At 40.5% G+C, this 18,265-nt stretch overlaps 1 protein-coding gene across 11 annotated transcripts in view; it reads right to left on the reverse strand.

The window, feature by feature from the left end:
* The window catches only part of b4galnt4a (beta-1,4-N-acetyl-galactosaminyl transferase 4a), a 148,784-nt gene that overhangs the window by 8,372 nt on the left and 122,147 nt on the right, over window positions 1-18,265 (reverse strand). For all 11 annotated transcript variants that reach the window (XM_042412203.1, XM_042412200.1, XM_042412199.1 and 8 more), the window contains 2 exons: window positions 13,983-14,061; window positions 840-906 (listed from right to left, as the gene is read on the reverse strand). In XM_042412203.1, the coding sequence (XP_042268137.1) occupies window positions 840-906; window positions 13,983-14,061 (146 nt within the window). The remainder of the gene's footprint in view (window positions 1-839; window positions 907-13,982; window positions 14,062-18,265) is intronic.

Consider the following 18,265-nt stretch of genomic DNA (forward strand, 5'->3'; position numbering starts at 1 on the left):
ATACATCAAACACTTTCCAGAGTGAGAACATGGAGAAATCCAGTGAGACAGACAGATGACAGAGAGGGAGGAGTTGGGATGGGTGGGTGGAGGGAGGGAAGGAGACGAATGAAGAGATGGCGATGCTTGAATCCAGCAGGTGACCTCATACTGTATACTGTACGAGGCCTCCTTCCTCCCTGTCATTGCTGGTCATAAAGAAGATTTCAGCATTTGGCATAGAAACTTGCAGGTTCGCCCAAAATGACAACTCGACACATCATTTTCCGTGCAGCCGGCATTTTCTCTTATTACGATACCGAATCCCTGTGACACAGTGCTATTCTTAGAGCTATAGAGGTTAGACTCAGAGGCTGGTGTTCTCATCTCTACTACAAATGACACCTATAGAGAAAAATAGAGCATCTATTAGATTTTGTATCTTCTCTCTTTATTCTCAAAGTGACATGGCAATGACAAAAAAATACATGTGAAAATGTTGATTTTCTTTAAGCCATCATCAAGATTGAGACAATAATGTGACTTTGGTTGAGGGACAAGAGAGAAGCACATCTTGGTTAAAAAAAAAAGGCTGATTATGTGACATTTAACTACTGATCAATACCAGACTAGACTAATGAAGTAGTTTTAGTTCTAGCATCATTTCCTCTTCTTTTCGGTGAGCTCCAGCTAAACAGAAAGACAATATTTCATTAAAGAGTCCCACATGTCTCTTGGCCACAAACATCAAGCTTTAAAGCCCGTTTAAAATTTCATTATGAGATCAGTTTTTATTTCTAAGAGAAGTTGACAGAAAAGCTTTCCATGCAACGTATCAGCAGAGCAAGAATAGCTCTTACCTGTGTACAGGGAGATGTAGGCTGAGTCTATCACTTCATATTTCAGACCGGGGAGGAATGGACGCCACTGTGTGTGAAAGCAGAGAGTGAGAGAAAAAAAGGGGATTGAGTAAAGAGTAAATGCCAACATGTGGAAAGTATAAGGTGAGCAGAAACCCTCCGTCACGGTTTGTAGGCTAAACTGTGACTCTCTGTGACTCTCACTCTCTGTGTTATTGATCTTAGCAACATCACAGGATCGATCTGATGCTGGGTTTATGTATAAACACACTTAACCAGAGAAAGAAGAGGAAAGAGAGAGGAACGTGAACATGAATAGAGAACAAGAAATGTGACGCCATGGGGGGGGGGTAAGGAAATGAGCAAACAGCAGCAAAAATCCAGACAAAATAGACCGTGAACAGAGCAAGAAGAGATCTATAGGAGTAAGACAGTGACAAGCAGGTATAAAAAGGAGCATCTAGTAATGACCTGAAAACAGAGAGACGCCTGGAGAGAGAAACAAAGGGGGAGAGAGTGAGAAAGAGAGAGAGACAAGCTACAATTCTTTTAAATAGATTTCACAATTACCACGTCACTTCTGGTTACCCAAGATATAATCACAGGAGACAGGTCATTTTCTAACCCTCCGGTTGAGAATACAAATATAAACACCCTCCTCAGGCTCATGCAAATGCCCTCATGTGTATGCACAACACACACACACACACACACACACACACACACGCACACACACACACACACACACACACACACACACACACACACACACACACACACACACACACACACACACACACACACACACACACAAACACATTCACTGCTTTAGACTTTCTGGCACACATTTTGTCATGAATGTAGCACTACTAAACACACCGACTGCTTGTATTAAAAGTCCAAAATCCAGCAACTTTTCAAAGCTACTCCTTATCACACATGCTGACACATTTGTGCAGAGACACACACGTATCCATACAAGTGCTCATATACAGGAGACAAACAAGGGCAGTGTGCGACATCATGCTGAGCAGCAGCAGGGAGCAGCTCAGCAGGAGATCCAGGGCTTCGCCATTGTGTCATTATTTCACCGTGATTGTGCTCAAGGTCAAGTCAGAAGGCTGTCATAGCCTGACTCAAGAAAGGACAAAAAAAAAAGTGATGACCACATGGGAGATGTAACTTTAAAGGTTTATTTTTACCAATTACAGAAATGTTCAATAAATGTAAAGATGTCTTTTCATAAAATGAGTGGAAGAAACCAAATGTAACCAAACAAAATCCACAAGATAATGGGCATTCAAAGACCTTTGATTCTGCCCTCCAGGCTTCCACAGGGCAACATAGTAAGTAGGGAAGCCCGTTCACTGACCTTATGTGCAGACATTTGCAGCTGAAATGCGCTGCAAGCCACAAAGTCAAGGTGTTCAGTCATACTGAATTTCACTTGGATCTCAAAATCAAACACACTGCCGTGTTTCAGTATGGGCCATGATTGATTGGCTGCATTGCTAACGTGCGAGCTGCAATTAGCGACATGAGATCATTTCCTCTCACTCATTCGACACGTCCACAAATTAAAACAAAAGCTGTACTTGCAATCTATCCATGAACATGCGAGAGCCTCATAGGACTCACAAAAGTTTCTGCAATTTGGGAGCGACAATCACTGATGGAACATGACGTTGCCACCAGTGTGATCTGCGAGAAAACAGTAGAAATATATGGTCCTCTTTTCCAGTTGCAAGCAAGTTAAATTAATTGTATTCATTTACAGTCTGTGCAGCATAAGACGGCTTCTATCCTTAAGCCAAAATTATATTTCTGCATCTGTGAGTATGCGAGGGTCCGCGTGACGTGTATGTGGAGGCTTAGTGCAGTGACCGTGCAGACAGTCCGCCTGGCCTATACGCTGTCTTCTTGTAGATCTACTGCACATGTGCAGAACGCGTCCTCCAAGCGGACTACAGAAAGTAGTATAAACACCTCCCTAAAAACTCTTTAACCTCAGACCCCTCAGGAAGAGGAACTGAGGAGATGGACAGACATGCAGTAGATGTTGTATGCACAGAGTAGACAGAAATAACATTAGTAAAATTACACAATGGAGAAACATGAGACTGACAATATTAAGTGAACAGATTGCAAAAATATAAGCAGCAATGCAACTCAAAGCAGCTGAATTTTGGAGATTTGGAGATTTTTTTGCTTAATTTCAAATTAATCAATGACATTTGGTGCTGTGACTTGTGGTTTGCGATGCGTTTTAGCTACGTGTGTGCGTGTGTGTGTGTGTAGATAAAGTGTCATCACAAGATTCTTCCTTTTCAAGGATCAATGGAGCGTAATACTGCTACTGTCACATCAGCCTTAAGAGACACACACAGCACTTGAGATAGTGTATATGTACCCATGTAGCCTACTTTACAGCTTTGTGTGAATTTCTCCTGTTCATTGTCTGGCCTCACAGATTCTCTGATTAATTCTGCAAAGGGAGTTACTGACCCGGTGTGTATCTAGATGTGTGTTTGTGTGTACCTTATATGTGCACGTACACACAGTATTTGTCACGTGTGTGTGTGTGTGTGTGTGTGAATGTGGGTGTGTATTCTCTGTGTATACGGGTGCATCTTGTGTGAAATAGTGCTGACAGGGAGCAGAGGGAGGATGCAGAGGCCCGCTTGCTGGCCCCACAAGTTCAACAGAGAGGAGAGAAAATCAATATCCAAGGGGAAATAATAAAAAGTAGCATTCACAGAGCAAAATGGCAATGGGAAACCAGCAGTGTGGTTTCATCACGTTTCATCATGCCTGAACCATCCAGTGACAGATGTGGTTTTGATATTGTTTTCACTCAGCTGGCCAAAAGTGGGTGTTGCTCCAACTCATACTGTGTGGTTTCATGCCAGTTGGACACACAAACTGTACTTTCATTCCAGCTTACACATACACATGTAGTTTGCCTCTGGTTCCATGAGGTATAGGTTATTTTTCTTTATCCCTCCATGAACAGGAGTTTATTGCTTCCAAGCGAGCTGACTGCTGGCTGCTGTTGTTGTTGTTGTTGTTGTGTTTGTTTGCTTCAATTCAATCGGCTGCTCCAAGGCCTAAGGCGCTATGGATATGGAGTTGTTTTGTTAGTGTGACATATAACAGGTAATGGAATAATGAAACTATCTGACCTTTCCCAGTTTACGTAAAAATCAATTTAGATTTGAGGTACAATAAGATTAATGGAAAGTAAACACTTCCATTTAGTGGCCTCAAAATCCTGTTCTGGATTTTCTGAGGAATAAATAAGTCACTTTATTTTTTCTTTGAAGTTTGCAAAGTTGTTTCATCAAACTTTCTTAACAGCACAAACTTGTCTGCAATTGCTTGTTTCAACCTGATGAATGCCACCTGTTACTGGGTGTAAAGTGCTTCATAGAGGAAATAAAGCATAAACATACATACAGATATACAACAGAATAAATAGAAAAATTACACAAAGGCAAGTCTGAACAAAGTCGTCTTAAGCTGCTTTTTAACGGTGTCCACAGAGTCCACAGATCTGAAATCCAATGAGAGAGAGTTCCACAACCTCAAAAGCACAGTCTCCTTTAGTTTTAAGCCTTGTTTTAGGAACAACCAGCAAACCCTGATCAGAAGACCTTAGAGACCTGCTGCTGACATAGGGCTGCAGTAGATCTCTAATGAGACAGGTGCCAGACCAGGCAGAGCTCTACAGGTGATCACAAGAACTTTAAATTGGATTCTGAACTTGATGGGGAGCCAGTGAAGAACAATCAGAATCAATGTCACAAGTCCTTTTGGAGGACCTGGTCAAGAGTTTAGCAGCAGCATTTTGGACCACTTGCAAACAAATGTTTATTCTCTGCCCAACATTTTCTAATGAGTGATGTGATCTGACATTAAATGAAGATAGAATGAAGGTGAACACAGCAAGAATAGAGGTTTTCCTTGTTCAAATGAGCACTGGAAGGTTCACTGTGCGTTATTTATCTGTTTTCTCTCTTTCTCGATCTTACTTGTACACACCTGTACGGCTTTAGGCCCACATTGGTAGAGATGTAAACAAAGAGAAGTCAGTGGCAGAGCGGACAGCAGGACAAAACAGATGTTAACAAGCCTGACAACACCTGCCTGAGGGAACAAAGCCAGAAGAAACCAAGACCACACTGTTGTTATTCATTTATTTTACCTTTACTCATACGGGGTAGGTTGGATGAGCATGCATGTTCGTTGAAATTAATAAATGTTTGAAGGCAAGAAAACCTGGACACAATATGATGATGAGTTTGCAAGATGTAATAGAAATACAGACGCAGCTGGTGATGTTTACTATTTTTCTGGAAAGTACTGTATTGCCTGAGTAGCCAAAGTTGGATCTTGACCTCTTGTTGTCCAAAAACTATACAAACAACATCAATGAGCCAAACTGTTGCACTGGGTGACATGTTATGTTATTTTGTTGCTCATTGACTAGAACACCAAATGTCTATTAATGTGTACAGCTAAAAACACTTGCTCCTGTTTGAGTAATGTTTGCTAAAAACTTAGCAACCTTAGGTGCCCATCTAATAAAATTACTTCGCCCTTTGTTATAAGTAAAATGATGTAAAGACCCGTAAAATGTACATTAAGTAGGAATTAATGAGCTTGGGCTGAGTGCTACAGATAGGTCAGGAAAGTTGGAAAGTATTGAGAGTAACGCATTGTTGGTTTTGTCCTTTCAATGTGATTTGTTAACAATAAGAAAAATATAGAATCATGCAAGCCTTATCCTTTACACACACACACACACACACACACACACACACACACACACACACACACACACATATATATATATGTAATATGCTTATAATGATTGGTGCAGATTAGATAGTAATGATTCAGGTTGAGCTGTGAGACAAAGGACCTTGAGAAATGGAACAGGATTAGATTGAGGATAAAACAGTGGTAAATATTACTTGTTAGTTTTTATGTGTCTTTTCTCAACTACTCAAAGTTGTGATTTAGTTGTGGAAAGTGGATGAATAAAGTGAGAAAGACACCGAAGCATGTGAGAGAAAAAGACTGTTGTAACATGAACTCCACTGTGCCCATGAGATATAAATTTCCCAAATCCCAAAAAAGATTTAAGGTTTCAAGTTGAGAGCCTTGCAGAGTTTGACACATATGACAAATTTTTGACAATATGTATTATTGTAATCCTTCTTCAGCACACAATGTGATCAATCTCTGTGCATGTAGCATCTAGAAAGTCCACATTAGAGCCAATAAATACTGAGACATCTGACAGTCAAGGTATGAAATAATCATAGGACACAAATAGAGTGGAAGTTGTTAATGAGGTGACTGGAATGGGCATAATTTTCACTTTTACCAGGACTGTTAATAAGCCTTCTCAACTTTCCCTCACCACCTACTCAGTCTGTGATCACTCATTTTGAATTTGAATGAAAGGTAAAACAGCAAAATGGCTCTCATTGACCTGTTTCCATGTTTCCATTGCCAGACAACTGTTTGACCACAGAAACACTGACTTCATTGAGAAAGACATATTGCTAACAAGCCACGAATTATGTCCTGTAGTAGTGGTGTCAAGAAGGCAAAGTGACAGCTAACAAGCTCATGAAAGCACACATTAATAAGAATTGACCATGTCCTGTTATATTTTGGTTAGGGTTAAAGGAAAGTAGCCCTTTTTATTTTATTGTCATTTAAAAGAGAAGTGCTGATACGTAGCAAAACCAACTGGTATCTGGTGCTTACAGATGTGTTAAATATGTTGTGTGTAATCTGTTTGGAGCTCTTATGTCAGTTTTGATGATAGCAAAAGTGCAAGTAAAGCAGTCTTTGATAAACTTACTGGATGGTTCTTATCCGTATCTATTTGTAGGCTGTCTGAAAGTAGTCACCTTTAGCTGATTAAATCCCTTTAGCCAACTGAGAACAACAGGACACATTAATGTTTTATGTACAGTATGTAATGTGTGATTGGAAATACTGTACGTGCTATATGTTTTGGAACATAACATTATAAATTTGATATTTGAAATACTGCTTCTTTTGTGATTTTAACTCAACCGAGACGGAGTTTCTCGGCTGTATCTTTGAGCTTTGTGAAAACTGTACAAACATGAAGGACTTCTGGCAGAGACTAAGCTCACTCCACAAACTGACCTAATCGGCACTCCCGATATTTACTGGCAGTTTGCTTGCCAAAGCTCTTCAAAACAATGTGGGAGAACATGAAAATCTTTCTAGAGATGCTTCTGTTGGCTATAGTTTGCTATTTGTTTCCCAAGAATCGGAATAACATATGTGCAATGACAAGAAATGACAAGAGAAAGGTACTGATGGGATGCAAGAAAAGTTATGACAGCTTTGGTAGGAAGAGAAACAAAGTGTGAATTCTAACATTGGCAGTAATGGGAAGTCTGTAGTGGGGTGCTACGGTGCTGCCCACTGACAGGTGCTTGGCAGCAGAGACTCCTGACAGACTCTGAACAGATAACTCCCCAACAGAGCACTGACGACACAGGACTGCTGGCGTTTTGATGCTTTGCTGATACCAGTGTAGAAACTTTACCCGATGGAAGTTGACAGGGATGTGGAAAGTGAAGAAGAGCTGAAAAAGCACCTAACCAAAAGATCTAACCAACTGTACAGCATGGAAACAAGGACATAAAGCTCCTGACTGATTATGCTCTTATTTCAATTGACAACTAAATAGAACTAAACACTTGCATGCTAGAGGATAAATGCCACTCTGCATTCCCTGTCACACTGACATGAAAACGGTGGCTTGTTTTTCATGTCATATCATGTCTTGCCTGGGGACAAAGGAACAATATTCAAAGAGATATGACGAGGTGGATACAGAGACGGGGTGTTTGATTTTCTGTGTTGAATTATACATTAGCCTAATTCTCTCAGACCAGACATTTCAGAAAGACAAATGAGCTCAATATCCATAGCAATTACTGGAGTGTCGCAGTCAGTGTGTTTACAGCGATGCCCTGTGTGCTCAGAGGGGAAACTAGTTAGTCATACTAACATTCTCACTTGATAAAAATGAGGTAAAACTTACATGACTGAATGTCATGGCATACACCGTAAACTGCGATGTGTTCTCTCTTTAACCACACGAATTCACTAAAACTTATGACAAGGACATGCAGGTCAACCCGATGCCTACTGGAGAAGAGATAACACAGGAATAACCAGCCTGATCTGAATACGACCAAAGAGAAAATAGACATAGAATCAATGTTTTTGGACTAAGTGAGTCTAACAGCACGGACCTGACTGAACATGTAAAAATTGCTTTAATATGCTAGCATTGACACAGCCAATGGCAGATTATAAAACATCCAATGATAAAATACATTAACAGAATGTAATCTGACAAATTCATCATGACCTGAATGTTAATGCAAGGGTGCCTGCAACCTTCAACCAAGTGAAACTCTTAACTACCGGTATGAATGAAATATGAATCTAAAAGTGCTGTGAACATGAAAACAGTACTCTGAAGCTACCAGACAGGGAACAAATCTGGCTGATTTCTAATCAGAAATATGACATACTGAGAAACTGCTACAGGCTCAAGGCCATTCAAATTTAATTAAATACTTAAATACAGAATTCACATTTTCTGTATTAAATACAATATAGCAAATGCGAAATGTCCTCTCTAGAGCCAGTGTTTGGTTTGTCCGCTCTGGGCTACTGTAGAAACATGGTGGTGCAACATGGTGGGCTCTGTGGAAGAGGACCCGCTCTCTATGTAGATAGAAAAGGCTCATTTTAAGGTAACGAACACACAACAATTCTATGTTTCAGGTGATTATACACTAAAACATACTTATGAATATTATATTCCATTTCTGCCAATAGACCCCTCTAAATCTTACACACTGGTCCTTTAAGTTACCATTTTCCAATAATATACTTTCCCACCGATAACAAGAAGTGTGTCTCTGAGATTCAGTAGTGCAGAGAGGCACATGGTGAGTCAGGATAAAGATAATGTAAGTGAATATGAAAGTTAATATGACACAATGAATGTGGGTGTCCAGGACACTAGCTTCCTTTTTCGTGTTATAATGGTATGTCATGTATGGGACGGTGGTCTTTGGGATGTGTTTGATCAAATCTGCATTTATGTCCATGTCTTGTGCTTTTCATCGTCCTCATTAAGGGGGAGGGCATGGATGATCACTCTGTAATCATATCAGTCATATTAACTGGCATTGATGTTGCTCTCTAGAGGATAAGATGGAAAAAAAGGAACAGCATTAAAAGCATCTCATACCATTAAATTGTAACTGAGGCAAAGGTTCATACTGCTGTTCCTGTTTTTCCATACACTCATATACATAAACTCTTGGACTGGAGGTGGCGTCAAAAGACAAGGCCGAGTTGTAATGTTATCTCACAAACAATAACTGAATTAGTGGTAGTGATGTGGTAGACAATGCTGACAATGTAATAAAAAACTGCCACGGAAAAAAAAAAAAATCTTCTCTTATTCTTTAAAAAATGGTTCAATCTGAAAATGAAAGTAATTCATAGGCAGGGAAAAGCAAATGTGTGCCAGTAATGATAAAGAGTGTAATTAAATAAAACAAAGAGCACCAAAAGATAAAGTTAAAAGTGGGGGAAAAAAGTATTTGAAAAAGTAAAGGAGAACGCAGCAAAAACCAAAAGAGTGAATTAAGGCGAAGAATATGACTCCATATGTTTTAGAAAGCTGCTGAACTAGAGTTAACCCTAAAGGGCGTTGAAGTGGTAAAGAAACTGAGAGAAAGTTAATTTATCTCCAAAAGTAAAAAGACACACACAATATAGTTTAACAGCTGGCTCCGGGTCGCTAAGACCACTCCTGATTTATATTTAGGAGGGAATATATGTGAGGCAGATGTTGAGAGGCCTGTGTTGCGAGTCTGCAGGGGTGGGGTAGATGAGTGTGTGAGAGTGTCTGTGCACACATGGGTGTGTGTGTATTAATTGGTGGACAGTTTCAGAATTGGCCTGGCAGGAGTGATAAAACAGGGCCATTAAAATCCTGCATTTATATCCCACACCCCTGCCTCTCCATAAACTTGCCATTACTAATTAAGGCGTGACTTTCTTCTCTTCTTTCTCTCACTCCCTCTTCACACCGTTTAATAGCCAACACTTTCCTTCATTCTGTCACATGGCGAGTGAGAGACGTTTTCCATTAGGCCAGTGGAAAGGTCCTGTGTTTCACTGAAAAAGATCCAGATGGTAATTAAGAAACTTAATGAAACCGCTGCTCACTAAATCTTCCATCATCTCGTGTATTCCTTTCAAAAACAGTCATCACTCTAAAGCGATTTTATTTGAAGTTAATTGAAGGGAAACACTTTTGTTGGAGTGCAATGGAAAGGTTCAGTCAGAGTGCAGGTTTGGTAACTACTCATCCTAGCAGCTCAACAATCTCCTCATTCATTGGCCTGCTGCTCATACACACAAACACGGTTGTTTCCATCCCCTTGGGGAAGGAACAGTGTATTCCTAACCTGTCTCTTCCTGCTTCTTATGCTGCTTATGTTCCGCCTTCCTGCAGCCGCTCTCCCTAATTCGTTCACATAACAGAGAAGAAAAGGGGAGAAAAAGGTTTCTTATTTTCTTGCCAAAAGGTAGGACTGTGTACTATCTGATATTTACTCCTTCTCGTTTCTTTATAACAAGCGCTGCTAAACAAATACATTCCCAGAGGAACAGCCCACCTTTGACCATGCAATCACAGCTTGGCACAGAACACAAAAGAAAAAGCTGTGAATCCACACTATCTGCTCTTTAACAAATGAGTGCCTGGGTTTCTGCGGATTTATGTGAGCCCTGGGCTTATGCTGTTGTGGGCCGGTCATGGTAAATCTGCTATTTTTGTCAAGGTGTGAAATGTATTCCGCTGTTAGATCACACACAGGGGCCGCACTAAGACAGCGCGCCATACACACATACGATACACACATTCCCACACACAATCTTGATTTGCTGCATGACTTTTATACGCTTCATTAAATTGTTTCAACTAGTACAAACCCACTTTGAAGGCCTCATGGGTAGTTGACTGAGAGGGAGGACAGAGACAGAGAGAGAGAGAGAGAGAGAGAGACAAAGAAAGAGAGGGAACGAGATGGATTTCCACATGACCTTGATTCTCCTGTAGACATAATCACATGAGGTAAAGAGAACAAGAATATTTCATACGTAGGCTGCTCTAATCAATACTTTCATATTAACAACTAATAAATGAACATGTGTAATGTGAAAGTTGTTTGTAATAACAAACTCACAGAGAATTATAACCCGACTTTGCAGTTTCTCTCAGCTCTATGCAGCGTTTTAGCGTCTATCAGCTCATTGTTTTGGTACACTTTAACTGCTTTCATCAGCGTTGTTTCCGGTCACAGTAGGCAGCTGTTTTCAGTGAAAAAGCCCATAAAAGCCCACTATATGCTACCTGCCCAGCACCAAACAGCAGACAGACAAAGTTAGCTAGTGAACATAAAGCAGAGCATTTAGCATCTAGACCAAAACAGAGCTGCAAGGAGAGTGTACTGTATATTGGACTTGCTTTCATCAGATCGCCAGAAACACAACTCATAATGTTGCTCCATGTCTGCTGGATATGTAAATAGGCAGTTGTTTGCTAACACTTTCACCATATCAGCTATATAAGGTGATATGTCAATTTTGTGTTTATCTACAAGAAATGTGTGCTTCCACATATTTGATTGGTCAACACTGCTAGATGACATTACATTGCATTGAGTCAGCTTCAGCTTTCTTGCCAGATGACCCTGCATTTTTTGCCAAACTCTCACCATCACCAAATGAAGTTTATAGATTTATAAACAAAGTTTGGGAACAAATACCACGCCTCGTACACATCCCACTTCCACACAACAGAGTATTTAGGCACAACTTATCCATTCCTCTCCTCTCTTGTCTCAGTTTGCAAGTCCCTCCCAACCCAACCTAACCCCTTTTTATTAACCATACTCTCTCCGTTGTTTTAACACAGGAACAGGGGGCTCTATCCAGCCGATGGACTGGAGAGACAGCTCCCCCACTCAGAGTCTCGACCTTCCCCCTTGTTCCCTCCTACCTTACCACCATCAGCAGCCATCGTCTAATCGACAAATACCATACATCCATTGTCTACCCTCAACCCTCCATCCTATGTTCCTCGACTCTCACCCCTCATCCCTCTACCCTCAACCTTTCCTCCCTCCATCACTTCATCCCTCCATCCCTATTCCCTTCATCAGGTTCTCCAACCCATCCACCAACATTTCAGCTCTCTTTCATTATCCCAATGAAACTATCGAACTCCATATTGTTCTTGGCGTGGTCTTGGTTAGTGAAAGTCTCATTGAAAGGAATGAGGATGCTCCATTTTTTTGACGCAGTGCTGTTGTCAGTCTGAACACTGCCAAACACCTCCACATAGGCGACCATCACTAGGGGTAACTATTCCGACAGGAAGGACACAATTACAGTGCATCCTCCTGGCTTTTATTTTATTATTAATCACCAACTTATTGTTTGTCCTATCCAGAGGCTCTCCAAATAAATGGGAAGGTATTTGTTTGCCACTGGGATGTGGTTGTCACGGGCCATAATTTATTAGTCACACTTGTACATCATCAGCAGAATATTCATAACGTGCCCACACCAACGACCCACAACATCCCTCAGCAACAGTATAGTACTTGAGAGACCTGCCAACAGGACATTTCGATACTGCTTGTTTTGAAACTCAGGGAAAACACTACTGTGGGTAGTTAACAGCAGATTGTGCCAATTTACCAATCTCAAACTAAGTATCGGTGAGGCATGGTACACACACAGTCCTCTGCCTGAATCTCATCTCTCACTGGATTCATGTGTGACCCTCCTGGCACTGCAGAGCTATCAGAGAGGTGCTCCTCACATCACCCTATCAACTCCTCTCTAAAAACCATGGCACCCAGAGGCAGTCAATCTGAGCTGAACAACCCTGAACAGAATGAAAGTTGGAGAGACTAGTAGAGAAACACAGAAACAGAAAATGTGTCCAGGGTGAAGGAGTGGTGAAGTGATGAATGGCTTGTAGATACATAGTGAAAAAAAAAGAACCAAAATATGACATGACATTTAAGTATATAAAGACCCAGGAAGAAACTAACAAGAAGTAATAAGAAGACAGAAATAAAGGTAGAGGAAAGGTAGCTAGAGGCACTCAGACGGGGAGTTTGCAGGAGAATAAAGACAGAATGAGAAAGAAGTAAAAAATCATTAACCTTGAGGGTGCAAAAATGACACTGAAGTTCTATGAAAGAGGGAAGCAACTGCAGCAGTGCCGCGGCTGCTCTGCTGATGATGATGGTCACCATGATGATGATAACCCGGGGCTTGTAAAGAGTTTCATTCCATACGCACACCAGTGATCTCTTTTTATCATCTGCCCTCCTACTCAAAGTACAGAGCTCACACGAGGCATGTGGGATCTCGTTTGAAACTTCATCTTGAAATTAAGCCCCACTCATCTCTGAGCTTTGCCTGAGGTGCAAAAAAAAACCACTGCTGAGAGAGAAAATGGTGCAGAGGAGAGTCGAAGCGAACAGGAGAGAAAACAGAAAGTTAGAGAAGGAGGAGGAGAAGTACAGAACAAAGACAAGGAGAGAGGAAAAGTCAACCAGGAGTGGGTGAGGAAAATGGAAGAGAGAGAGATGACACATGAGAGTAATGGAAAGAGGATAGAAAAACAATTGTTCAGAGATTTCAAATGGAAGGAAAACTCAGAGAGCGACAACAAGGAGGGCATTTATTGCTTAAGGTTATGACAACATGACTCCATGGAAAAAGGAGGAAAATGCAAAGTAATGTACAGTTGAGCAGGGGGGAAAGGAGTACTTTCCACTTCAAACACTTCCTTTCATTTCTCAGCTGTTCAGCCAGGACTCTGCCACCGTTAAACACAGGATGTAAGTGAAAACTAATTGCAAATTTTCCAAAGAATTTTTTTTTTAAATGATAAATGAAATGACTGGAGGGAAAAGAGATGTAGACAGGGAAAAGTACGAGTGTCCTTGTTCGGACGGATCCACTCACCCCAACTTCAACGTGATCGGAGCCCTTGTCGTCCTGCTTGTGGAGGATCTCAAAGTAGTATCGTCTGGACGAGATCAGGCTGAGGGGAAATGAATGGAGAGAGAGGTTTTATTAGATATTTGACACTGATGAAAGAGAAAGGACCTTATGAAAACATACCGTGGCTGTCATTGCCTGGAGATCTACCAGCAGTATGTCTGTGAGAAACTCTTTGCGACCAAAAACTAAAGGTATAATAATTTTATAAGGCGGCAGTGGAGTAAGGTAAACAGTTTGACTTCAAAAGCACAGAATAGTCATACAAAACTAATGTCAGTTGGACCTGAGCATTAACATGTTAATCAGCCTAAAATGTAACTCTGCGCTACAGGCAAGATGGCAAAAGAGGCAGCAGTGAGCCAGGATATTATCAGCTCCGGGCCCTGAATAAAACACTCGTTCTGAGACTGTGAAGGAGAAAATCGATGCTCCACATAAATCAACATTTTACACTTTTACAAGCTCCAGTATTTCTTAGGAACTCCTGGTTAGACAGAGTAAAGGTTTTAAACTTTTATTCTATAATGTTATTCCCTGCACTGATGAAACACACACACACACACACACACACACACACACACACACACACACTGAGCGACAATGCTTTATTCTAATCAAAAACATATCTCGGATAATAGGCCAGCATCTGCTGCTGAATGAGAGACACCACAGCACCGCTCCACACATCATTAACTCTCAAAACACACACATGCAGTCATAGTCGAACACACATACAGGCAATGAATAAAAACATTCTTTTGTATGTATATAAATTACATATCTACAGTGTAGTGAAAGCATTTGTGTTTTATTCATAGAGCAGCTCTGCTTATAAGGGTAAAGCAGCGATGTAACTGGAAAAAACCAGTTCCTATAAACAAGATCATGTTAATTCATGTTTGCTGCAGCCTGGCAATTTGTGAAACATTTGCAACTCTGAACTTCGGAGTCATTTGGCTCCTCCATATTCATGTGCTCTGATTCACTAAGATATGTGATGGATTGCTCTTTTATTTCGGTTCATTTTCTTTCTTTGTTTCTGTTTTCTTTGATGTTCCCGTTTCTCTCTCCTGTCTCTCCTCCTCGAAGCAAACACAAGCTCATCTTCTTTGATGAACTGTGTTTTGATTTCAAAGTAGTCCCACAAAAACAGAAGATAACATGAGAAGAAGACAAGTGCAAGTAAACAGTAAAAAAAAAAAAAAAAAAGAAAAAGTTTGTTGCATGATGTTATCCTTTTTCTAGAAAAGGACTGAATGTTCATGTTGGTTTTTAATTTGGATATTAGAATTTTTGTCGTTACAAATGTTCATCACGAGCTATCAGAGTGACGTCTGCAGAATTCAAATGTGATCAATTTACGAGATGCAAAACAAAGAAAAGCAGCAAATTCTCACATTTGAGAGATTAGAGGCAGTGACATTTTTAGCTTTTTTGCTTGTTAAATGACTTTTTTTTTTTAAATCATTAAAATCATATTACTGGACATACACGTAGATGCCTGGTCTTTCATGATAAAGAAATCCAGACAATTACCTGAATTACAGTTAGAGCGTTGACATAGTTTGCAGTGTGTGTGTGTGTGTGTGTGGGGGGGGGGTGTGGGTGTGGGTGTGTTTGTCCCTGATGTGAAAAGGATGGATGTTGAAAGGAAAGGACAAAGGCTGAAGGGGGACGGTCATGTGTTGCCCCCGTGCACAAACGCCACCGCATCATCTGGCTGCCCAGCGTTCTGTATCCAATAAATCATTGCAGGTGCAGGAGAGCAGTGACAGTGCGCTAAGGTCACTCTCTCATGAATAGGGAACATCCCTCAGTGCAGCTGCTGAAACGGCACTCAGCAAACTTAAGTGCCACTTTTAGCTCCTGGCACCCTGCTTACCCTTTGCCAAATGATTCAAACATAATGCCATCTCTGCTCCCGGACTATAAACTGGGGCTTTTTTCTTTTTAAACCAAAGAAAGAAAAAAATGTCTTATTTCACATTCACCTCAGACAAAACACGCGGTTGAAAGACTCATTAGATTAGATTAGATCACATGAAACGTTAATGAATATAATGGATATGTGCGGAAATTGAGTAATCAGAATCATCTCAACCAGATAACAGAGAGCAAAATTTTGTCTAAGTGAAAGATACATCATATGAAAATACTACTAAATGGAAAAAACACAAAGAGGCTTCTATTAGAGAATTGAATCTCACTGTCCCCATTCGACCAAATTCAATTTTAGGTTGACATGTCACATCTTTCATTTGATATCCTGAACCGAAACTGATATTTTTTTCGGTGGTCATTGTTTATTGAGTTCCTGTCCCTGGGCAGACGACTGTAGATGGTTTTAGGGAATATTAGTACATTTCCTGACCCTTCATTAGATTGTCTATTTCGCCCCATAATCTGAATCCATTTGAAGGGGGATAATCTAATGTCAGAGCTGAGAGGACGCAGTCTGCCGCCACAATGTTTCTGTGTCAGGCTGATATGCAACCATCCAAGTGGAGGGCTACACATTTAAAATTAATAACAATCCTACAGATATATGCACACAACTCTCAGAGTGCATCTTATATATTATCTGTCAGCATTTGAGGATCTCTTTCTTGTAGCTCCTTCTCACTCTCAGAAACTCAAAAACACATGTGAGCTTGAACTTAAGGAGTGACAGAGTGGCAACTCCGCCAATACGAACCTGTTTACCTGTTGTAAGATGGCAGATAAGACAATGCACCCAAGCCCACAGACACAAAATCACACACACACACACACACACACACATACACCCCGCAGATAGCAGGCGTATCAAAAGCAGCAGAGAGAGATCAGAGCAAACAAAAGGATCATATCACACTGAGAAACGCAAATGGATAAACAGAGGAAAAGAGCAGAGCAGCAAGTCATATTCACATACTTTTCTATCTTTTGTTTAGCTATTTCCTTTTTATTTTCTATCTGTGAAATAAAGTAATTTTGCGTGACAATTCGGTGGCAATTTCATTTTTGGTTCATATCATTTCATTCCACCGCTGAGGTGAGAAATCTTTTAGGTCCTGTGACATTCGCTGTCTGCAGTCTGTCGATAGTTATTTCCTTTTTTAAAAACGTTGCATGGTTTCTTTGTGTGTTTATATCTAATTTTTTTTCAGTTTAGTGTGACTGAGGTGTTTATTCTTTGTCAAAATAGAAGAAGGAACATAATCTAGATGGGGTTAAATACAAGACAGTCAGAGACAAGGAAGAGAGATGTAAAGAAATTGAGCTGGGAAGGGATTTGAAATACTTTTTTGGGATCTCTACTCTGTCTACAAATCTTATATTAAACTTAAAATCCAAAGAGAAAGATGGAAGAAAGAAATAAACAAAGGAGGAGCACAAAGCAGGAGGGACAGAGGTGTTCTGCACTTGCACGAGTCTATGTGTGTGTGTGTGTGTGTGTGCGTGCGCACTGGTCACACCAGTCTTCCTGTGATGGATGACGAGGCGGGCTTCGGTTGAAAGAGATGAAGAGACAGAGAGACAGGAGGAATGAAAGATAAAGGAGGAGTGATAAATAGCAAATGAACAGCAGAAACAGAGAAGGAATTATAAATGCTTTCTGTGTCTTTACACACATTACAGTGAATATCACTGAGATGTTATTTCATACAGAACGCCATGACAGACGAGAAAAAAAAAAAAAAAAACATAAAAAGAGCAAGTGAAGGGCAAATGAGAGATGGGAGAGGAAAGAATAGCTATTAGTGTGTGACTCAGAGGATGAGTAGAGGACACAAAACAAGAGTCTAATTGCCTGACTAATTGGAGTCTTTGTTTCCAGTTTTCCTTCATTGGGCTTAACGGATAGAGACAGACAAAGAGGCTTGACTGGGCTGGATAACACAAGACGGGACCGTTGGAGCTTAACAGTATTCAGAGAGTATCATTGCTGCCCAAAGTCTGCTGGATTTGTATGAAATATTCATTTGGCCAGAACATATACAGAAGTGTTTTTTATATATATATATTGCTGAGACACAAACTCCTTTCAAAAGCATCTTAAAGAAATCTGTTGGTGTAAAGGTTTGTCTAAAGAAATATACAAAAGCTCGGGTGCGCAACAACCTAAAAAACCCGAGGACAGTTTGACGCACATTCGCATACACACACCCTCAGTGTTACTAACCTGGTTTGCAGTGAGTAGATCTGAGTGCTGAGTGAAATAGAGACAATATACTTTCTCTTATTCTCCCGTCATCACAATG

The sequence above is a fragment of the Thunnus maccoyii genome, chromosome 5 (assembly GCF_910596095.1).
Source record: "Thunnus maccoyii chromosome 5, fThuMac1.1, whole genome shotgun sequence".
Lineage (NCBI taxonomy): Eukaryota > Metazoa > Chordata > Actinopteri > Scombriformes > Scombridae > Thunnus > Thunnus maccoyii.